Source organism: Hirundo rustica, chromosome 1 (assembly GCF_015227805.2).
Source record: "Hirundo rustica isolate bHirRus1 chromosome 1, bHirRus1.pri.v3, whole genome shotgun sequence".
NCBI classification, from domain to species: domain Eukaryota; kingdom Metazoa; phylum Chordata; class Aves; order Passeriformes; family Hirundinidae; genus Hirundo; species Hirundo rustica.
The window spans coordinates 110,177,281-110,198,954 of NC_053450.1; the positions used below are offsets into that span (position 1 = coordinate 110,177,281).

The 21,674-nt window shown below is 37.3% G+C and overlaps 1 protein-coding gene across 2 annotated transcripts in view; it reads right to left on the reverse strand.

Annotated features, from left to right (window-relative positions):
• Nucleotides 1–21,674, reverse strand: part of LARS2 (leucyl-tRNA synthetase 2, mitochondrial) — an 83,392-nt gene that overhangs the window by 25,489 nt on the left and 36,229 nt on the right. The window contains exons 8-14 of one of the 2 annotated variants that reach the window (XM_040079660.2): nt 17,892–17,999; nt 16,194–16,353; nt 12,965–13,069; nt 10,168–10,283; nt 8,911–9,194; nt 5,687–5,785; nt 2,694–2,831 (exon numbers count right to left, since the gene is read on the reverse strand). In XM_040079660.2, the coding sequence (XP_039935594.1) occupies nt 2,694–2,831; nt 5,687–5,785; nt 8,911–9,194; nt 10,168–10,283; nt 12,965–13,069; nt 16,194–16,353; nt 17,892–17,999 (1,010 nt within the window). The remainder of the gene's footprint in view (nt 1–2,693; nt 2,832–5,686; nt 5,786–8,910; nt 9,195–10,167; nt 10,284–12,964; nt 13,070–16,193; nt 16,354–17,891; nt 18,000–21,674) is intronic. The other variant, XM_040079668.2, reaches the window with a different exon arrangement.

Consider the following 21,674-nt stretch of genomic DNA (forward strand, 5'->3'; position numbering starts at 1 on the left):
TTGGAAGGGACCTTTGGAAGTCATTTGGAGCAACTCCTTTCTAATATCAGATCTAAGTTCAGGTTGTTCAAGGCCCTGTCCAGCTGCATTTTGAAAATATGCGATGATGGAATTGCCACAATGTCTCAAGTCAAATGGTTCCAAGTCTCATCACCTTCCCTGCCAAAACTGTATTTCTTCTCTCCAGCTGAACCTTGCTGCAATCTGTGACTCCTTTGCTTTCTCTGTACATCTCTGAGAAGTGTCTGGTTCTTTGTCCTCTACAAACCTCCCTTAGGTAGCACTAGATAGCGATTACATTCCCTCCTTAGCCTTCTCCATGGGGAACATACTCAACTCCCTTAGCTTCTTCTTGTACGTCGTATGCTCCAACCTCTGACAATCGTAGTGCTCCTCCACTAGACCCTCAGCAGTTTGACAGTGTACCTCACACTGGGGTGAGGGCCTCAAAACCAGACACAGCATTCCAGCTCTTCCTGAATGATGAGCAGAGATAACCAAAGCTGGACATGGTTTTGCTACAGAGTATACCATCATGCCAGCTGCTGACCCACCTCTAACCTTGTGTTCATCAGGACCCCTAAGCCCTTCTCTGCTGCAATTCTCTGCACACAGATGGCACAGCCCCAGCTGCTCTGTTGCAGTCATGGTAAAAGATATGCACAGCTCTCTCCTCATCCACAGATGGAATCACCTCACATAGAAGGAAAGCAGATTAAGTGGGGCATAACTTCCTCTTGGTAAATCCATGGTGGCTGGTCCAGTCACCTCGTCTGTCATGCCTGGAACCTGTACGTGTCTGGTTTACTTAACTGAACCCTAACTCAATCCTGCTCCACAATGGGCAGTATCTCTTGCTTTCAAACTTTCCTACTAAGCACAGGCCTTGACAGCAAAGGCCAAGGCAAAGACTTTGCTTTATACTTAGGCTCTTTGTTGGATTTTGCATCAGGCCAATCTCTTCCTTGGTGTTCTTTTCAATGTATGTCCAGAAGCTCCTCTTACTACCTTCACGTTCTTCACCAGCTTCAAAATCTGATGAGCTATGACCTTTCCATAATCCAAACTGCCTATCCAGTAAATGCATCTACATCCCTCCAGGGGTAGCCCACCCTCACTTCCACTTTCCTTGCACTTATTTTGGTCTTCTTAAGTAAGGTCACACAGGAGGTCCCTCTCCAGTTCAGCTGGCCTCTTTCCATGCCTTTTTTTTCTTGCACACCAAAATGAACGACTTACTTTGCAAGAAAATCTCTCCTGCCCTGTGATCTCACTTTATGTTGACAATACTTCAGCCACTAATGTGGTTAATGTCATTGAAGACATTAAGAATTTGACTAGCAAAAGAACATTTTGCTGCTGTGTGTTACAGCTCCACTAGATGGCTGATGGATTAGGATTGTAAAATCTTCTGTAGAATTAATAAGCCTAAAATTGCTTGTAAGAGAAAGCTTTAAAATTCTCTGCTTGAAGGCATAGCACCTCTGAGAGGAAGGGTCTGCTTTGAAAGGCCCAATCTGAGAGAGAAGAAACAGCCTTCCTGCTGCAGCTACACAAGCTGCAGACAACAGAGTGAAACACAGGTACACAAATCATCTAAATCCAATATTTCCAACACAGCTTTCACTACAAACTATTGCACAGCCAAGAATGAGTTATGAAAACACATTGCCTAGCTTCATCAAAATTAGGAAATACCTTGGGGAAACATTCTGCTAGCTGCAGTAACTTATCCATCCTTTTCTGTCTCACAACTACTTAAATTTTAGTTTTGTAACAAAACTACAGCATTTGAGTGAGTTCAGTGACATATATGTTTAAGCTCCTCTTTTATGTCAAGTTTTTAGAGGGGATACTTGTAAAGAATGAATTTATATGAGTGGTGGTTGAGAAATTACTGAGCAGTTCTTCTCATGGGGCTATTTGTTCAAGTCATATTGTAATCTATTCAGTCATCTCTGCTGATGGAAGAACAGGAAAGACCATGGGCCAGAGTTTCATTGTTCTGCCACTAGTACTCTCCAAACTGAGGATGGCATTTTAGGGTACAAAAAAGCTGAATTTCAGTGGAAATGCTAAGCTCAGAACCTATCTGAGAAGACAAAGAACAGAACAACAGATGACTCACCTTCTTCCATCAAACTTTACCTCTAACCAAAACTGAGAACAGTGAATTAGGCTATAGCAACAGCATCAACAAGAGTAATTAAAAATAATTATATAAAATTTGTTAAATAAAAAATAAATTGACATGAGATAAATATATAGCTTTTGGTATCAAGAAGCGTTTTGTACTGCTCAACACTAATAATACAGTGACTTATAAGAGTGCTTTATTTTTTACATATGCATGGTTCCACTGAAATTAATGGCATTACTGGCAGGAAGTTACCTAATTTGAAATAATAGCACTACACAGAATGCCTGAAGTTACTAGTTGGTGCATGCTTTTGCAGGCTGGAAATCTACAGCAGCATTTTATCACTTGCTCTGACCACTTAATACTCATGCAATAAAAATCTTTGTATGAACACATACAGGAAGTGCAACCCACTGTGAGAAACCAAGTACTGACAAAGCAGGAAAATTCAGGCTTATCCAATGTAATGTTCCACTGTCACAATAATGTTCACTAACACCCTTGCAAGTCACATAAAATACTAAAGATTTTAATAGTAATATGTAAGGCTTACTTGTGTTTTGTCATCTTTAGATCATGGCAAAAATGGCTGAAGAACCTTGCATAGAATAAGTGCATAACTGCATGCTCCTTTCCTCCGATGTACAAATCCACAGGCATCCAGTAGTCTGCTAAGTCACTATTAAAGGGCCTAAAACCACAAAATTATAGAAAAAATCCGATGTTGAAAAGAAAGATCAGTGCTACTAAAGTAGCTCATCATCCCTGACCTGACAACTCTGTTTACTGAGAGCAATAAATGTGTAATAAAACTTTCATTTTTCTATCAGATCTTTTTAATTTTTTTAAGAAGTTAAATGCTTTTTATAGACAAAAATTTAATTTCCACTGAGATGTAGAAAGATTATGTTCCTATATTTCAGGCAAGCAATTACCTGAGAAAGCAGTGAAAATGCTTGACTGCTCTTTAAATGATTTTTTTGTAAATACTCTGTGGCCGGCTTTAAATTTTTTAGTATTTATCATGCTTTATATACAAATATACTAGAATGAAAGAGAAAAGACATGACCACTTAAAACTAGTTGATTTTTTTTAACCGACTGCTTGCATTGTTGCCATTAGAGGGCAATGATGCAGTTTAAGGCTGCAGAACCCTCTGTAGAGAGAGACGGGTCACAGCACTCCAACTGAAGGATGCTCAATGAAATGACAGTAAATTTGTTATTCAGAGCATATTTACTACGTCGTTGGAGGTCACCTGAATGGTTTCCCAACATTGCTTATTGATTCATTACATATTTCCATGTCTTCTGTAGTGGGCCTGCGAAATACCATTTTTACAGAAGATCTTCTCTATTGTAGGCTTCAAACCTCCGCTCCAATAAATCTACTTGTTTTGCCAGTCTGTCTGATTATTCCATCTGTAATTTTTGTTACAGTGACACTTTTTTCCTCACAGATGAGCCCAGAAGCAAATCATGGATTTGGGATTCATGTCTTTGGTGGAACAAATCAAACTTATCATAGGGTTCCAGAATCAACAGAATAATTCTCCTGAACTGTAGACCAGTGAAATATGGTTTACGGAAATGAAGGGTTTACATTTTAGCTTAGTTAAAAGAACTAACTAAATAAATCAGATGCAGGCAGCAATTTAGGGCAGAAGTCCATATAAATCGCCTCGTTTCAGTGTAAAACAGATTAGACTACACTAAGCTGTTACTTTGACAGTCGGATGTTACATCTGACTATTTCTTCTTCAACTTCTGGAAAAGTCCCTCTTGCCCACACACAAAAAATACTTCAGTCTGTCATGGAGAGGAAGCAATCTGCCTAACCCAATAGTAATAATACATTCGTGCTACCACTAGAAAATAATTAGAATTGGAATGAAATAAAAGTGTTCACAGAAGATTTTTCTCTAGTTTAACCAAAGTAGTGCTCCCAATAAAAACAACAACAACAACAACAAACCCAAAAAATCAGCCTAGCAGTATTAAGTCACTGAGTATATGCAGTATACTACAGAGTCTTCCCAGACACTGCTCTGCACAATAAATAAACAAATACATGCCCAAACAGCCTATCATGTGGTATCAATGTTTTAAAATGCAATTCTTCCTGTCTTCCTCAGACTATATAGTAGGGATGTTGCACTAATTCCTCTTTGGAAAAAAACAGCTATCAAGCAGCGTTACTACAGGCAGACTATGAAGCAGAAAAACAGCTAAATAACTACATCTGTCTTCCCATACTCTCCATGCTGCAGACACTAGTCCACAGCACACGAAAAATCTCCTTTCATTAATTATGCATGTAGTGGAAGTGCTGACACAGCAGGAGATTCCTGTGATGCCTCTTCACTTGAGGTCTGCACACAAGGAAACGGCAAGAGTCACTAGAATTCAAAAGAGGAGAAGTGAAGGTGCCAGGCTTGGCAGCTGGATGTTACATTGGACTATTCCTCCTCTTACCAGAGGAACAGCACTGCCTGTCCACACACTGAACTACTCAGTGCATTGCCAGGGAGGGTACATTCCATGCAATTTGCCAGTCTCAGAGTCATGGCAGGATGTCATTCCTGATGGCACCATCCACTAAGGACTTCAGCTCCTCAGCTGAAAATTTTCTCTGTGCCCTTGCCCATAATTCCCATTCATGCAAATTTCTGCTCCTTCCCCTGTAGTTCCTGTGCTTACATAGTTGTGTTTAGATATCTTGCTCTTCCAGATCTCCTGATATAGGAGCAATCAAATACCACATTTTTAGATCAGCTCCATATATTGTCCTGGTTTTGGCTGCGATAGAGTTCTTTTTCTTCTGAATAACTGGTACAGTGCTGTGCTTTGAATTCAGTATGTGAACAATGTTGATGACACACAAATGTTCTGGCTATTGCTGAGCAGGGCTTACCATAAACCAAGGACTTCTTGGTCTCTCATGCTCTGCCACAGAGCATGTGTACAAAGAAGCTGGGAGGAAGCACAGCCAGGAAGGTTGACCCAGACTGGCCAAAGGGTTATTCCATACCATAGACTGTCATGCCCAGTATATAAACTGGGGGACTTGGCTGGGAGGTGCCAATCACTGCTAAGGGAAAGGGTGGGCAGCGGTCAGCAGGTGGTGAGCAATTACACATTGCATCACTTATTTCTCCTGGGTTTTCTCTCTCTCTTTCCCCCTCTCCTTTTTATTATAATAATTATTATCACTACAATATTTTACTTTGTTTCAGTTATTAAACTGTTCTTATCCAAGCCGTGATGTTTATTTTTTTTCCTCCTCCTGACTGTCCTCCCCAGCCCACAGGGTATGTTGGGCAGTGAGCAAGCAGCTGTGTGGTACTTAAACACCAGCTGGGGTTAAACCACACCACCTACCCTGTGCTGTGCTCAGGCCCAGAGGGGAGGCACATAATGAGGGCAGTGCAGGTGTTTACACTGCCAGCAGGCTGCAGCTAGAAGCTGGAAGCACCTGAGTGTGTGGTCTCTTTGTTCCCTGTGTAGCAGGCTTTCCCCCAGTGTCCTTGTGCCTGCAGCCCTCACCTGTCTGTGTTGTGAGGGTCAGTGTACCTCAGGTAGTACCAAGCGGAATCCACAAACGTATCCATGGTATCGACTTCTCGCCGTGCTGCTGCCTTGCACCTGAGCAAGAGAGGAGAAAAGCTTTTTTTAGATAAGTGACAAGCTTAGAAAAAAACCCAAACAAACATGGACAGAGTGGCCATAAAGACATTTAGATTGAAAACTGAACAGTCTGAAGAGTGACATGTTCAGAAGAAGTCCAACAACAGTAACAGTACTGACGTTTTTCCTCTCCCTCCCAAAACGCAGCAAAAGCAAGCAAAAAAAAAAAAAAAAAGCTTAAGCAGCCATCACATCCAGCAAAATAGCAGAAGATGGCACTGAACTGGACAGCCCTCTCAATCATGGAATTTTTTGGAACTGCCATTTAAAAAGATACCAAGCACAGACAAGCATACTTTGCCATAAAGTTAATGGGCACTGAATATAGATCACACTCGTTAGGCACCAGCAGATTTAGCAGAAAGGTCAGGTGGTTGCCTCTCATTGATTGTCTGTACAAAATGGTCTTTGCAGATTCCATTTATTATCTCTAGAAAAAATTAACTTAGTTTAATTTCAGCTTTCACTGAGATCAAATCTCTTCAAGACCTTGTAGCACAATTTTAATTTGTGATTACAGCAAATTGATTTTTGCTTGTAATTATATTGGCAGCCCTAAAGGAACAGTTTCAAAATAGGTTTTAGAAGCTCAGGTTACTTTCTGTTAACTTCTTGAATATTCATTGTTTGTGGGAGCCAATAATCACATTTAATAAACTTCCATTGGTTGTAAATGATCCCTCTTAAAACTCTTACTATTAAACCAATGGGATTATTCGAATGTCAATGAAACTTTGCAATCTGTGACACTCTTGAACATAAATGCCACTGATTATATGTAAGAAATGCACACAGAATATAATTATATGTAAGTTTAGATGTATGTATATGTGTAGTAAGTATACATAATAAATGGGGACTGGCAGTTTCATATTTACTAACTGCATATTTAGTCTCTGATCAGTCTTGATGAGTGAGCTGCAACATGTATCTCTGCTTGTCTGCCTGATACTTCAGCTTGGCTTGCCGAGGCAAGTTTACAAGAGCATCACCACTTAACACTTTTCTTCATTCTGCCTCTGGACCTGCTCCTCCTCTACATGCAGGTTTTTCTTCCAATGAGAGTAATGTAATAAAGGACTTTTACTTCTAACTGCTTTTTAGTGTATAATAACAATTTTATTAAATTGTACACATAAGCAAAGATTTGACCAATGTAAAATAATGGCTTTTCTGTCAAAAGTAAGAATACTTTACAGTCATTGAACCATAATTATATCTGCTTCATGCCTCTGTGTTCTAAATGGACATGGCTCACTAACACAGAGAGAGCATGGGCATCTTTCAGAGTTTATACCATTTATATCAATATTGTTATTACAGGCACAATACTGTAATCTCATTAGACAATCTTCAGATTACTAACACAATTACCTGGACTTGTGTAACAAAGAATAACTTGGGTATCTCCTCCCATTTATGATTGTTAACATTATTGTCACTCAAAAACTCAGTCTTGTATCTTTCCATTTGGCTTTCTTTATTAATTCTACATATTAAATGAAACTAATAATAAACCCCATTACTGGATGGAAGAACTAAAGGAAGGGATGATGTAACTTCTTGGGGCAAGGAAAAGCAAGGATGACTGTACACAAAAAAATAGATCAAATGATTTGAAATTGTAGCAGCCATGGATGAGCAATACGGATGATAGCTGTCAAATAGGTGAGAATTAGGAAGAAAAATAAAGATCAGAATTAAAAAAAAGTAAATTTCAGCAAGCTGCTACATTTTAGGCTAAGAAAAGAATCCTGGGTGACATTGTTTTGAACTAAACAAATGCCTTTGATTAACTTCTATGCAGTGCAGGCACAATAACTATCCAGAAACCATAAGGATTTGCTATACATCAAAAGTACGTTATTGCCTGGTAAACAACAAAATAATTTTCAACTAATGTTGTGGGGGGAAGCCAACAGTGCATACAGTGACTTTCAGTCACAACAGGAAAATTTTCAACTGAAATTAGGACTTGTGGACCAAGGCATTTCTGGGGGCTTTACTAAAACTGTGGATCTTACTCAGTAAAGCTTCACTGCAAAAGTCACACTTTAAAATACATTACTCTGTGCAATTTCAATAGGCACATCTGAGAAGAAACTTTCTGTGCAGAAACATGGGAGCAAAGGTGCGTTTTACAAAAAATCACGTTATCAACAAAGTTCAAAATACATGTTTCCAGAGAACCATGGAACTGCTAATATTAAAATAAATTTAGATGTTACGAATCTGCTGAATTATCAGTGAGAGCCCTATTGCCAATTGTAAGCCTGAGTTCCCTGCCTGGCAGCCTGATAACATACTTCCCTTTTGGTCAATCTGCTAGGAGCACCAATGCATTGCACTGCTGATGTAAAACTTCTCTGGGATACCTCATGTTCTACCAGTTCATCTCACAAAACCTATAGGCAAACTTCAGTGTACAGGGTATCTAAGCAGTCCTCAAGATTACACAGTTGATTTTTACAACACATCTCTCACGACATAATTCCAACTTTTTATTGCTTGAACAGATGGACTAGAAATAATAAGGATTACAGCGATGACAAGATGCATTTACTTTCAGATCCGAATTACATGCTATCTCTAAGGTACGGATTCATGATAAAGATTTATATAGCCGAGGGAACACTTTATTGTTGACTACTGCAAGAAAATGAACACAATGTTAGTTTCCTTAACAAGAGAACTAATTTAGTAATCACTATAAGCTTTATATGAACACCGATGAAAGATAATTAAAATAACTGTAGTAAATGAAGTGAGAAATACTGTTAAGGAAGGGGAAATGAAGAAAATGATTCTGTTTTCCCTTTGTTTCTTTCCTCTAACTTAAAACCAGTGAGTTTTGTTTCAGCTTGTTATGAAAAAATAGCAGTGGGCATTGAATGTTGCAGAAAGAAGGAGCTTTACAGCGCGTATAAGAAAAAAAATCCCTGTGCTGGGTCAAACTAAACATCATTCTGGAGTAGCAGCCTGTCTCAGAGCAGTCACTTGCCAGCGCTTTGGGAAAGCGCACAAGAAACGGGCAGGTGTAAAGTCATCTCTCGCAGGCTGCAGCAAATACAGCACTGCCTTACCTCGGGCAGGAGCAGTTCACCCATTCCGGGACGCTTTCCAAAGGTGAGGCTCCCTTTCCTGTGAACGTGGTCACATTGGGCAGCACCACAGGTAAGTCTCCATAAGGCACGGGCACAGCGCCGCATGCCTGGCAGTGAATGATTGGAATGGGCGTTCCCCAGTAGCGCTGTCGAGATACCAACCAGTCTCTCAATTTGTCACTCGTTAGGTCGCCACCTATTCTTTTATTTTTGGCCTGCTGAGTAACAGCTTTTAAAGCCTCCTGCCGAGTCATGCCGGTGATCTGATTGAAAAAAAAAAAAAAGAGATGTGGAAAAAGAAAGAAAAATTTATAGTTGCTGTCAGTGAGAGTGCAAGGACAAACAAAACCAGTCAGTTTTCTGAGAGTCAAATAAAATAATAATTTCCCTCTTGCCACTGGTTAACATCCTGCTATCCAAGAAACTATTCATATAACAACTGCTCACTTGAAACTTCTTGCTTAAAGGATCATGTTCTTGTTAGTCTGAAAAGAAGGTGGCTAAGAAAGAGTCTTGTAGACCCCTTCAGCCATTATTGGCAGATATCTGCATTTACTGCTGATATCTTTATCAGTTGCTCTACGCCAAAACTTCCAGAATTCTATCGTGAACGTAGAGACTGAGGAAAATGCAAATGTTAAAACAGTTTTCCTTCTCCTGTGCTCATTTCAGGTTTTTCTTTTCTTGCTTTCACATACATTATAACCACTTACACCCTACCTGGGATGTAATGTGTCTGCTATTAAAACACGTATTTTCAAGAGCTCTATTTTAAGATAAGATTCCTATGTCTCTTGAGGCATTCAGGATATCACAAAGGCTGAAGCCACATTTCAATGACTTTGTGGAAGAAGGACTAGTATGTTTTAGGTTAAAAATCTACTGAGATTATGAAATAAGAATCAAACTCTTAACATAGGTTAAATAATTCAGTTTCCATTATACAACTAAGACCAACACAGAGGAAAGTTTAACCTTCCTCCCATGTACAAAAGGAAAAAACCTATTTTATTGCTACAGCAGAGCAAACGTATTTCATCATTAAATTATTCCCAGAAATTTGTTAGCATAAGCTTGGCTTGATGTTAAAAAAAAAAAAAAAAAAAAAAAAAAAAAAAAAAAAAAAAAAAAAAAAAAATTCCCTTAATCATACAAAGTATTTGGCACGCTTGAGAAAACAGATTTAGTTTGCATTGTTACTGGAAGTTGGAAAGAAATCCATACTTATATACCCACCTCTGCAGAATTAATGACCTTCTCCAAACCATTTGGCAATGTCTCAATGACTTCAGTGAAAGAAATGCCCAGATTCTTAGCCACTGCAGCATCTTCTGCACTAGTACTAGGAATTCCTAGAAGGGATGAAAAACCATTTCATTTCTATGGCACTCTCTTCATTACGACTTACGTTTTCACAAAGAAGTTAAAGAAAATTATTTAAGAACATTAAAAATATATTTTTATTCTTTAAGTAGCGGAATTCAAACAGCAATAATTACAAATATATTTCTCAGTTCCTCTGTAATTCAAATGGTCATTAATGTCCTGTCCTTCTTTTAGAGAAGTTTGAAAATTTGACGGTTCTGAGAAAACTAAATATAAAGCTATAAAATTTGGATAGAATTAAAGAATTTTCAATATAGCCATATTATCTAAATGTAACATATTTAAACAATACAAATTTTAATTCTATTTGTTAATATGATAATCAAAGATGAAACGAAGAGCAGAGTCTTCCTGTTTCAATATCAATTTATCTCTTTCAAATTTCATAATTTATTTAATTTATTAAAATGCACCATAATGCATCAGTCTCAAACATTACAATCCCTTTAACTTACAATGAAAGACATAACATGTTTATAAACTCAGGGAAACTACTCAAATAACATCAGTTTGCTATTCAGATGATAACTAGTGAGAACACTTCCTACAGCTATTCAGATGAGTTACTCAAGTCACACTATTTAAGGCTCCCAATGCTCTCTTCTCCTCTGCATTTTATTATTTGGGGTAGTCATGCATTTTAATTCTGCTCTGGAGGGTTACCTTTCACAGTGAGTTAAGAAATTTCTTAGCTTGCTTTATTATCACACATATTCTGACATAATATTAAGATATTAACAGATTTATTATTTACACAGAGATACATCTTTCTGCATCTTTTTCCCCTTCAATGATAATTTAAGTAACAATTTTTTTGAACCATCTTGCAAAATTACTGTAATCTTTAAAAGGCAAAGAAACTTATTCCAACAAGACAATGGCAGCATTAAGTTGGTGAAAGCTACACATAGAAGTTCTCAAAATATTTGCTGAGCACATTGGAATTATTAACTAAACCAGCTTAACAATCGTCTTAGTTCAGGCAGTGAAATGCCTGCTACACTTCTAACTCTGCCAATATGTGGAAGTTTGGAAGCAGATGACTAAAGAAAGTCAAACAAAACTCCCCGGTGACACGTAACTCCTTAACAAGAAAAACACAAAATGGCTATTTTATCTTTCCAGCAGATGTACACTCTTGCTGTTTCAAGAACAATGTTTGTATCTTAATTTGTCAGAGAGCCCTGCAGCCTGCAACAGGTGACTTCACAATATGCTGTACAAATGGAAAAAAGCAGGTCCCAGTTTTTGGTCTGCTTCCTTTTGAAAAGATGATGCTATTAATGTACACTGGCAAAGTTCAACAGCTGGCACTCACAGCTTCCCATGAAGAGCTGGGCTGCTTCCAACAGACATAAGGCCAAGGTAAGTGCCAGCAAACTGGAAGATTTTAAGAAAAAATAAGATTAGGTATCTCAATTATTTGGCTTCTCCTACATTTCTCCAAAGGAAAACCTTCGTTTCTCAAAAACAGATTAAAATCTAAAGCGTAAGATGAGGGCGTGTTATAAGCAAGGTATACAGCCCCAATGAATAATTTCCTTCGGCCCTGTGAGGGTCATCCAAGATATTTTTGACAGTCAGCTGGTTTCCTTGAGTCCAGTTGGGCAAAAATAGCCAATATTGGCAGCAGTGAAAGCAGCAGCCCCAGACAGGAAAGAAGTATCAGCAACGAAGAGGCAACAACAGGAGTTAAAGGATATGGAATGCACTGGAAAAAGGGAAGAGGACATAACTATTTCCCAACAGGACTGGCATAGAACATTGCCTTTTCAAAGCAGCTGAGACCAGGGCAAAGCACGAGAGTAAACAAAGAGCTTGGTGGGTGCCAGTTAAAACAGATGTGGTTTTTAAAACTTAGTCCAATTTCTACTTTGACTTATTAGGACAACCAGATTATCTAAGAGTATGTACTTAGCTACCTGACTTGGGGGACCAGGCTCCTTATCCCGGAAAGGAGTAAGACAGGCAGCTTCATAGGATAACTTTGACAACAGAAGCTCACTGCAGGCAATTCAGCATCCTCTAGCAACACCCTTGCCCTCCACCTATGGATCCTCAACTCTAAATCAGGTGCCTTAAATCATGAGAATGCTACCTGGAGAGATAAAGGATCTAAGATAACTGTCCAAGACTACCTGAAAGCAATTATTACCTATCCTGAACTATTTTACCGGCCTCAAAACAAATATTACTAGATAAAAGTCAAAGTTGGAACTTTTGTTACATTTACCATCTGATGCATTTCTCTATAAGGATGTATATAATTTATGTAAACTTGCGACACAAAAAAGAGCCAAAAGTTAGGGTTGTTTGTCAAAAAATGGTACAGTTCTGTTTTGATTAAGGATGGCGAGAGGCAGCCAAACAAATATGTTGTAGGTAACCAATTTTCTTAAGATTTGCATATCCTCAAACTTAGCTCATTAAATGCACTAATTTTATAATGTTTCCATTTAAAATTATCATCCTGTAAATCTCTTCACCCGCATAGCTCTTTTTTGCTTCCTTCTTCCCTAATGAAAACAGAAATTCAAAAACCAGGAGAGAGAGCCTCTGTGCTCAGTATTTACCACAACAGTATCTTGTGCTCCAACACAGCAACTGAAAACCATGCTATTCCACTTACATATCTAATGTCACATACCTATTTTAGTATCAAGAAAATTATCAAAATTGGGTTTTGCTGAGATGACTACAGGAATCTCCTGATTGGTAAGCAAATTCACAGCTGTCACTGAAGTGAGTGAGTCTGAAAACAAATGAAATTATATGGTAAGTAAAATATAACAGAAGATATGCTAAGAACATCACTTACCATTACAGTGCAGTTTATCTTAAACTTACATGAATTTTAAATAACAGTTTTCTTTAAAAAAGAAAGAAAATGACAAACCTATTCACAGTTCAAAAAAGCTCAGATGTATTAAAATGCTCAGTAAGTCAGACTGATAAATTTTCATTATTAGAAAACATAATTATAACAAGCACCAGTAAAAAAACAGAGTAAGATTTGGATTATAACAAAAAAATTGAGTCTTTGATCAAAATACAGGCTACTGCCAAGTTCTACAAATTGGTTTTAGTAAGCCCTGATTTACGTACTAGCACACAATGATACAAAATCCCACCAAAAATCAGATAAAACTGCAGGGGAGCATATATCCGTATGATTTAATTTCTTATAGAAGAACGACAAAGCATGTGATTTTTTTTTTTTTTTTTTTAACCTGTATTAAAAAGCCACCTAAGTAACCTACTGATTTCCAAACAGGATATTCATATTCATATTACAGATAAGGAACCCAATGTCCACAAGCAAGGGGAGATAGGAGAGGAGAAAATTAAGGGTGAGAAATAATAAACTGAAATTGATTTAAAATGTGCAGATTGAGTGGCTCAGCAAGAAGAAAACCAAATATGAATACTCCAAATTTTGAGGATTTGAACTCCAGATCTCAATTTGGGCCCATTTGTAACTTTTTCAGTGCCTTTAAGTTGATGGTAATTACAATCATTAAAATATGGGCTGCTAAGAGCTTCCTTTCACCTTTCTTCATAGCTAAGCTGAGGCTATGCAGGCTTGTATTGCAATGCATAAAATCTGCTTGAAGTAAAGTAACAGCAATTTTGAGAACAGGCCTGTTATATCTCATCACACTTCTGAACACAAATGATACATTTATTTACTTCTGATTACTACTTTTCCAAATTTTAGTTGTCTGAGATACTCATATTATAAGGAAAATTTCCACATTCAAATCATTGCACACAGCTTTCCTCTGTTTAAAAAAAAAGTACAAAAGGGACAATTTAATTTTTCAAAAGCAACTAACCGAAAAGCATCATGAGCAGGAAGCTGAGTGGGCAGGACACTGCTTTTAAAAATAACTTCTCTCTTCCACCCAGCAATAATTTTAATTTTATGCTGGAACCCAAAATAATAACTGCAGTTTATGAAGGTGCTCTTTCCTGTGCTCATTTGCTCACATCATTATCATCATAACCGAAAAGAGAGAATGGTACAGGTACAAATATAAGATGATGTATGCAGAGAATTAAAATGAGATAATGAACAATGTAATGGTCAAATCTTTATCTCAGGCACCTCCTGCTGTCAAAACCATTAAACTTACCAGATTCTAAATTAACATACATTTTTCCAGGCAAAAAAAAAAAAAAAAAAAAAAAAAAAAAAAAAAAAAAAAAAAAAAAAAAAAAAGCTTGACAACTGGTTGTTCCATCTATTTAAATAATAGTAGCCTAAAATACAGACATGTACTTCAAGACTAAAGGTTTTAGAACTTTCAGTTACTCTGCTATACCTTTTTTTTTCTCTCCTAGAAGACTAAAAATATACCCTCCTAATTATTTAAATGAGAACACAGTGAAGAAAGAGAATTACAAGACTATGTCCATTGAAAAGAAAAAAATTACACTTAATTAAGTTAAAATTTCAGTGTTACTGAGAATTTTTTTTTTAAATCTTGGTTAATGTGAAAACAGGGTCTATATAAGGCCACCCAAATTTTCATTTTATTTAAATGCCATTGTTGGCCTTTCATATGTAAAATGCCAATCTCAGCTAATTTCAATTGAAGAATGTCTGTAAGTATATTCATAAGTAGCAGGAGTATACAATGGCAGAGTTATGTGGAATTGTGCCTCTTTTTTGAGGACTTTTGGCTCAAACTTTTGAGAATTTCTTAATTTAATTCAACCAAAAGCTTCAAGCTTATTGTTAACAGACAAACAAAAAAGCTTTTGCAAGTATTTCCACTTAGAAATGAATATAAAAATATACCATTGTCCTTATTAAAAGCAAATTTTGTACTTTTGTGGTTTGGCTTAAAGCACAAGATCCAACAAAGGTACAGGCACATGCATGGATGTGTGTTTGTGCAGTTGGTGCTTTGATTTGGTTCAACTGCAAGGACTGTAAATTTGTTTTCCAAAATTCTCCAAGCTTTGCTCACCTCTTAGACAAGGGCTTTACGTACTCAACACAGTCAGGCTCCATGTTCTTTTCTACTTCCAAGTAAACTTTTTTAAGGTAGAAATGAAGTACTTAAAAAAGCAGGTTCTGTACAACCAACACAATTTCCCATGAAATCAGATATTATACAGACAATGAAGCCTCATCTTTACCAGTAAGGGAAAAAGAAAATACTGAACACCAGTCTGAAGTAGAAAGAAAAAGTATTATATTTACTCTTGTCATTTCCAGGTTTTCCAAACAATAAAAAAAATACTAGATCATGGATTCTAAATACAGGGAGAATTGGTGGTAGGAAGCTTCAGGAAATTAGTTAACAACAATTAAAGCATTATCAGTTGACTGTGCAAGTCATTAACTGCCATAGGGATACTCTGAATTTGCTCCATTAGAGTCTTGTATTAACTAAGGATCTGCATAATAGAGTATTATTTTACTGTCTATCAGTGATTCACTTTGCTATGCATTAGTGATCTATTGACCTCTTTAGATTCCTTATGACAGGAAAAAACCATCTCTGGTGCAGGAATTAGCTCTGCTGTCTTTGTGCTAATGATGAATTACCACACAGACCTGAGATTTTCCACTGGGCTGACACACTCAAATTTGGACTATTTATTTCTGGTAGATGAGGAAACAAGAATCTGTTCCATTGCTTTTAGACACTATGAAGTGTTACAACTATTATAAAAAGAAGGATTCTAGCATAGCTGCTCTTGCCACATCTGAAGGCAGGACAGGCTGATGTGACACTGTGTGACATATAGCAAGAATCAAAGGCCTGCTCGCTCTCAATAGGAACAGCTCCTGCTCAGCTTGATACACATTCTCTATAATTGTTGCTCTTCTACAACAAAATGCAGTATGAGAAAAATACCACCTTTCCCTGGGATGAACTCCTTCTGAATGACTTCCTTGAGACTGCTATTCCCATGCAGCAGTCTGTGAGTTGGTAAGATATATAAATGGGAAGCTCCATAAATGGCTTCAGGTGTATAGGTGTAAGCTGCTAGCTTCTCTTCTGTTACTTTGCCATTAACCTGAAAAGAGCAGAAAAAAATTCCTACTTGAAGTGCAGTGGTTATAGATTTCCCTTCCTTTACATACAGCTAATGAGCCTACATCACCCTACAGAAATCCACAGATCCAAATACCAAACCCAGACACATACCCACTACAGAAATTTTCCAGAATCAGTCCTTTACAAAACTTTTAGGCCTAGAGAAAGTTGCTTTACAGTCTTTCCTTAGTTTATCCAAATATATCTATAAAGTATAATTCTAATCCCATATGTAATATTGTACTGTGCTACTGAGATAGATTCAATCCCTGGCTAAGCCACCTGGAATCCTTCTATTCACTTTTAATATGCATGCCTTGTTTCCAAGAAACTAGAAAGAGATGTTACCTCTGAAATCTAAAGAGAATTTAGGATTTTCTCAGCTACAATATGACTTTACACCATACTTCTCTGATGAAGTGAATGTTGCAACTTATGTATGGAAATGAAATAATAAAAGGTGGCACAACAAACAATTGGACATAAAATGTAACAAGTAAACTTCAAAGGCTTTTTAAGAATTACCACCTGGAACTATCAACAAGAATTGTATCTTAGATCAACTAACTGTAGAGTATATAGGGGTCTTGGAAGAAGATTATTCTGTAATAAGTATTGATGGAAATTTTCAGAAACAATTGATAAAAACAACTTTAATATAAAGTTATTTATACAAATACAAATGGTGTATCTTTTATCAGGGTGCAAATCAGAGGTATTTAAAAGGCTTAATTTGTCTCAATTTGAAGTTCTGAAAAATTCAGTACTTTAAAATAAGAAGTAACTTTTAGAATGTTAAACCAGAGTAAATAATCACAACGAAGTTTTGAAGTACAAGGGCTGAAATTTGATCAGGGTCTCTGAAAATCTCTTCTGTCACTACCATATTCATGGAGCCATGTTCATCTCTCGACAAAAAAGGGAAAATCTGAAGTCCTTCCATAGATAATGTTTGGGGTTTTTTTCAGGTTTCCTCTTCCTTCCTCTCCTTTCTTTCTGTCTGGACTCTCTGTAGCTCCATCACTACCTAATGGTGTGGTTTCCATTATTTTAATTACGGTGCATAGTAAGTGAAATAATGGATAAATGTAAGCAAAGCAGCTTGCCTGAGGTCAGCCAGAGTCTGACAGAGAGGGTGCCATACAGAGAAAAGGAAAAGCCCAACTAGATCCTAGCTGACATGTGCAGTGCTATTTGATAGTGCACTTGACACAAATGTTCTGGCTTCCCTGAAAGCTTATTAGCTAGCATGTATTTTGGCATAAATATACACAGCCAATTTGCATCCTCTTGAACACACAAACCCTTTCCTAAGGAGGATAGCAGGGACTATCTATTCAACTCTCAAGTGGTGCTCCTCAGGAATCTGTGCTAGTCTGTGCATGAATATAATAATAATAATCATCTTTTTTTAGGAGGCTTCAAGCCTTTTCAGATCTGAAAATCCATTCCCATCACACATTTCAGGGGTTGCAGTTAGCCCAATCAAGAGAGCAGCAACTGAAACTTCTGACTTACCTTTAACAAGAAGTCAAGAGAGCACCCAACACAGTCACCTATCCAATTTGCTTGCATTTCTTTAATACCATACCACTCAGGGAGATCAGATAAAGCATCAAACATGGCCTTAAGCAACAAAAGAAAGAATTAGGACATTCAGCTCTTCTAAGCATACAACTTAATACTATGGGTTTAATTATAACTAACAGCAAAATGGTAAGGTTCTTGTAAAAAAATTGGAAGAGGTGTTATTATACTGCAGCTACCTCAAATTAATCTCTCTGAGAATAGAACTAACACAGTACAAGCCAGAAGTATGTCACTGCCGACAGAGACCCTGTTGTTATTAAAAGTGGCCTTTCTTTTGAATGGACTAGACCTTAACGTACAGGAACAAAAAACTTAGATGAAAACAAACACATAAAATATTCCCAGTGGGTGTAACTTCTGGGAAGTTACTACTGAGCTGAACAAGACTTAAGAAACGTGCTTGAAGATAGGAAGCCTACATTTGGCTTAGTCGTTTTAGACAATATCCCAGAGATGGCAGTCAGACAAAAGGTGTTAACATGTCCTAAAATTTTCAAGTTCCAACTTAAAATAGCATGATAGTTACTAGCTGTCTATTTTGTCATATTTGGTATTGATATTTTACCAAGCACAACAGGCTGTGAAATTGATTGGGATCTTTAGGATGCATCATCCTGCAAAAACAACACTAATTGTAATAACAAAGGTTCATATTAAAATCAAAATATATATATAATATTATAATGCAATTCTTATAAGCAACCAGCAATGAAGCTAGGTCTAGAGAGGTCATGGGTCTAGATCAAGTCTTATGAGGAGTGGCTGATGGACCTGGGGATGTTTAGGCTGGAGAAAAGGAGGCCCAGGGGGGAACTTTTCACTCTCCACAACTGCCCGAAAGGAGGCTGTAGTGAAGTGGGGTAGTGAAGTCTCTTTTCTCAGGTGGGAGAATGATGGGACCAGAGGAAATGGTCTCAAGTTGCACCAGGGGAGGATACTTGAAAAAATTTCACCATGGAAAGGTTGTCAAAAATTGGAACAGCCTGTCCAGGGAAGTGCTTGAGTCATCATCTCTGGCAGTATTTAGAAGACCGATAGATGTGGTGCTTAGGGACAGGGCGTGTTGGGTTAGCACAGTTTAGTTTTTCAGTCATAGAGGAATGTGGAATGATTTTCCACGTCAGGACCTGGGAACTGCTTTGGAAAGGACAGGGACCTATCAGAGGGTTAATTGGAATACTGGCATCTGTTTTAACCAGTGAAAAATGTCCGTTACAACTTTGGGAAGTACCATATAAAACCCCTTGACTTCCCGCAGGTCAGCCTTTTCCCGTTGGCCAGAGAGAGACAGGTAACATCGAGTTGGGCCTGCTGCTCCCCGCCTCTTTGGGGGGAGCTTGCCCGAGGCCCGGACGGATTTCATCGGCTCCCGGGTGGCGGGGGGAGAGGAGAGGTTGAAAAGCCTCAACCACTACACTAAATTTGGCAACCAAAATTTGGCGAACGTGAAACCACTACACAGGGTTTACTGATGGCCTCGGCAGCGCTGGCTTAATGGTTGGACTTGAGGATCTCAAAGGTTTTTTCAAACCTAAATGATTCTATACTATGCAGCGATGAAGAAATTAAGTGTTGCCTCCTTTACTGCCCATAACATCCAACAGCCAACTTGTAACTTCAATGAGGTAAATCTATTTATGTGCTTTCTCATGCGTGGAATGGAAGCATAATAGTCGATTCCAAGTCACCTAGTATTTGTCAATAAATTTGAACAGCATGATTTTAATAAATGGCATTTATAACAATGTAAAGGAGAAGACAGGCAGATAACAAAGTTCATCTCATTTTTCACTTTGTAACGCTTCACATTTTTGTTATGAATACTGTGACTGTCCAAAATCTTTACTTTGGCAGAAGTACAGCCAGAGGCATGAGTCACTTGGACAGATGGTGAACATGCTGAAAAATTACAGTTAAAATCTAAGAATAAGGCAATATGTTGAATAATTTCTTCTTCGGCTGTGACTCCCAACATCAAATGTGCAAGCTCTTCATTATCTCAGTAATTACTAACAACCTGCAAGGACGGACAGTAGCTACTATGTGCTGCTCAAACTAAACAGTAGGTAGGTGGATAATTAGTGAATGCACACTTAATTCTTCTCCAAGAATGTGATTCAACTTTTGCTTTAATGATATTCTTAAAAAATTTCAAAGTGAGATGCATAAAAGTTACTGGAAGAATTACTTTTTAAATTACTGCTCTGTTGTATATCTGTCACCTAAAATACAGCAAAAGGCATGTCCTTTGTAAATCATAATATTACACCACCAGTTAGGATTTTTTATTACTTTATACATCTTTAAGAATCAAACCATTTTATTGATGATTTATAAATAAAAGAATGTTAGGCTTTTGGAGGGGTTTTTATCACATTATATCTTTAATTTGTTTTAACTCACAATTGCAAGCATACTATAGCACAGAGAATTCAAAGTTCTGAGTATTCTCACTAATTGCACTGTTCCAGAGACAATTAAACTTTATCTACCATGATCAACCAGCGCACTTATATAACTATGAAAGAATAATAAATAATTGGAGATATATAGAGAGAGATACATGCAATACCTAGATATATTCATTTAAGAACTTTATGCAATTTAGAAAGAATAAAATTGTGTCAGTACACGCAGAACTGGCTGTTCACATTAGGTATCCATTCTAATCTACATCACATTTTGCTGGCAGAATCAGCTAACTGTGCATGTGGTCTACTGAAACTGTACAGTCTGTAATTGCTTGCCAGCAAAGCTTCCTTAGATGTTTTTCCACTGCAGTCTTCATACACCAAGATTGTCAATACCAGTGTGATAATGATTTTACTCTAATTCATTGGCCTTATTAGAAGCTGCAGGCTACAGTTCGACTTAACCCAGTTCTTCTCTTGATAATGCAATTACCTCATGCAACTAAATACAGGAAGAGCCAACTTTACTTCATCTGAATGAAGATAACTAAGCTTAATCTGCATGATGATGCAGCCTAGCAGGGTTTGCAAACATAAACCCTTTATAATTTAATTTATACATAAACAGTTTAGTCTGATATGAAACAAAAAACCCAAGCAAACAAAAAAAAATTTCAAAAATGTTCAAAATGGAATTATGACTCTCAGTTCTCTGTACTCAACATGCTCCTTAGTTTTCTTGTCAAGGCTACAAATAGCAGGGGAAGCAGAAAATGAACACGCGAACCACAAACAATTTACCTGGTGTTACGAAGGCAAATAATATACAGTATGAACACTGCTAGCATGCTAGTAAGTGTTTCTGAATAGTAAATTAACCTAGTATACTCACTAGCCGGAAAGTAGAGAAACATTACTTCTTACACACATGAATGCACTTGTACATTCAAAATTCTTCCGTTCAAACTAGGACCTTTTAGCTTAAGGAAAAACCTTTAAAAAGCTTTTAGTTTTCAAATCCAATTGCACTACACCCTACAAAACAGGTGCCCAAAAACCACATGTTAAAACTATTATTATTATAAAAAAATTACATATAGACTATTTGGGTACACAAAACTCTTGAGCAATGCTAGCACAGAAATTCCTGAGTATTTTAAGTTAGTATTTGGGAAGTTAAATATTAACTCCACTGGATTTTGCTTCCATGTCCTTTTTCAAAAATCACTGCGATATTCAGAATATTTCCTGAATCATTAGAGTAGTCCCATGATTTCTGCTCAGATTTTTATTTTGCAAT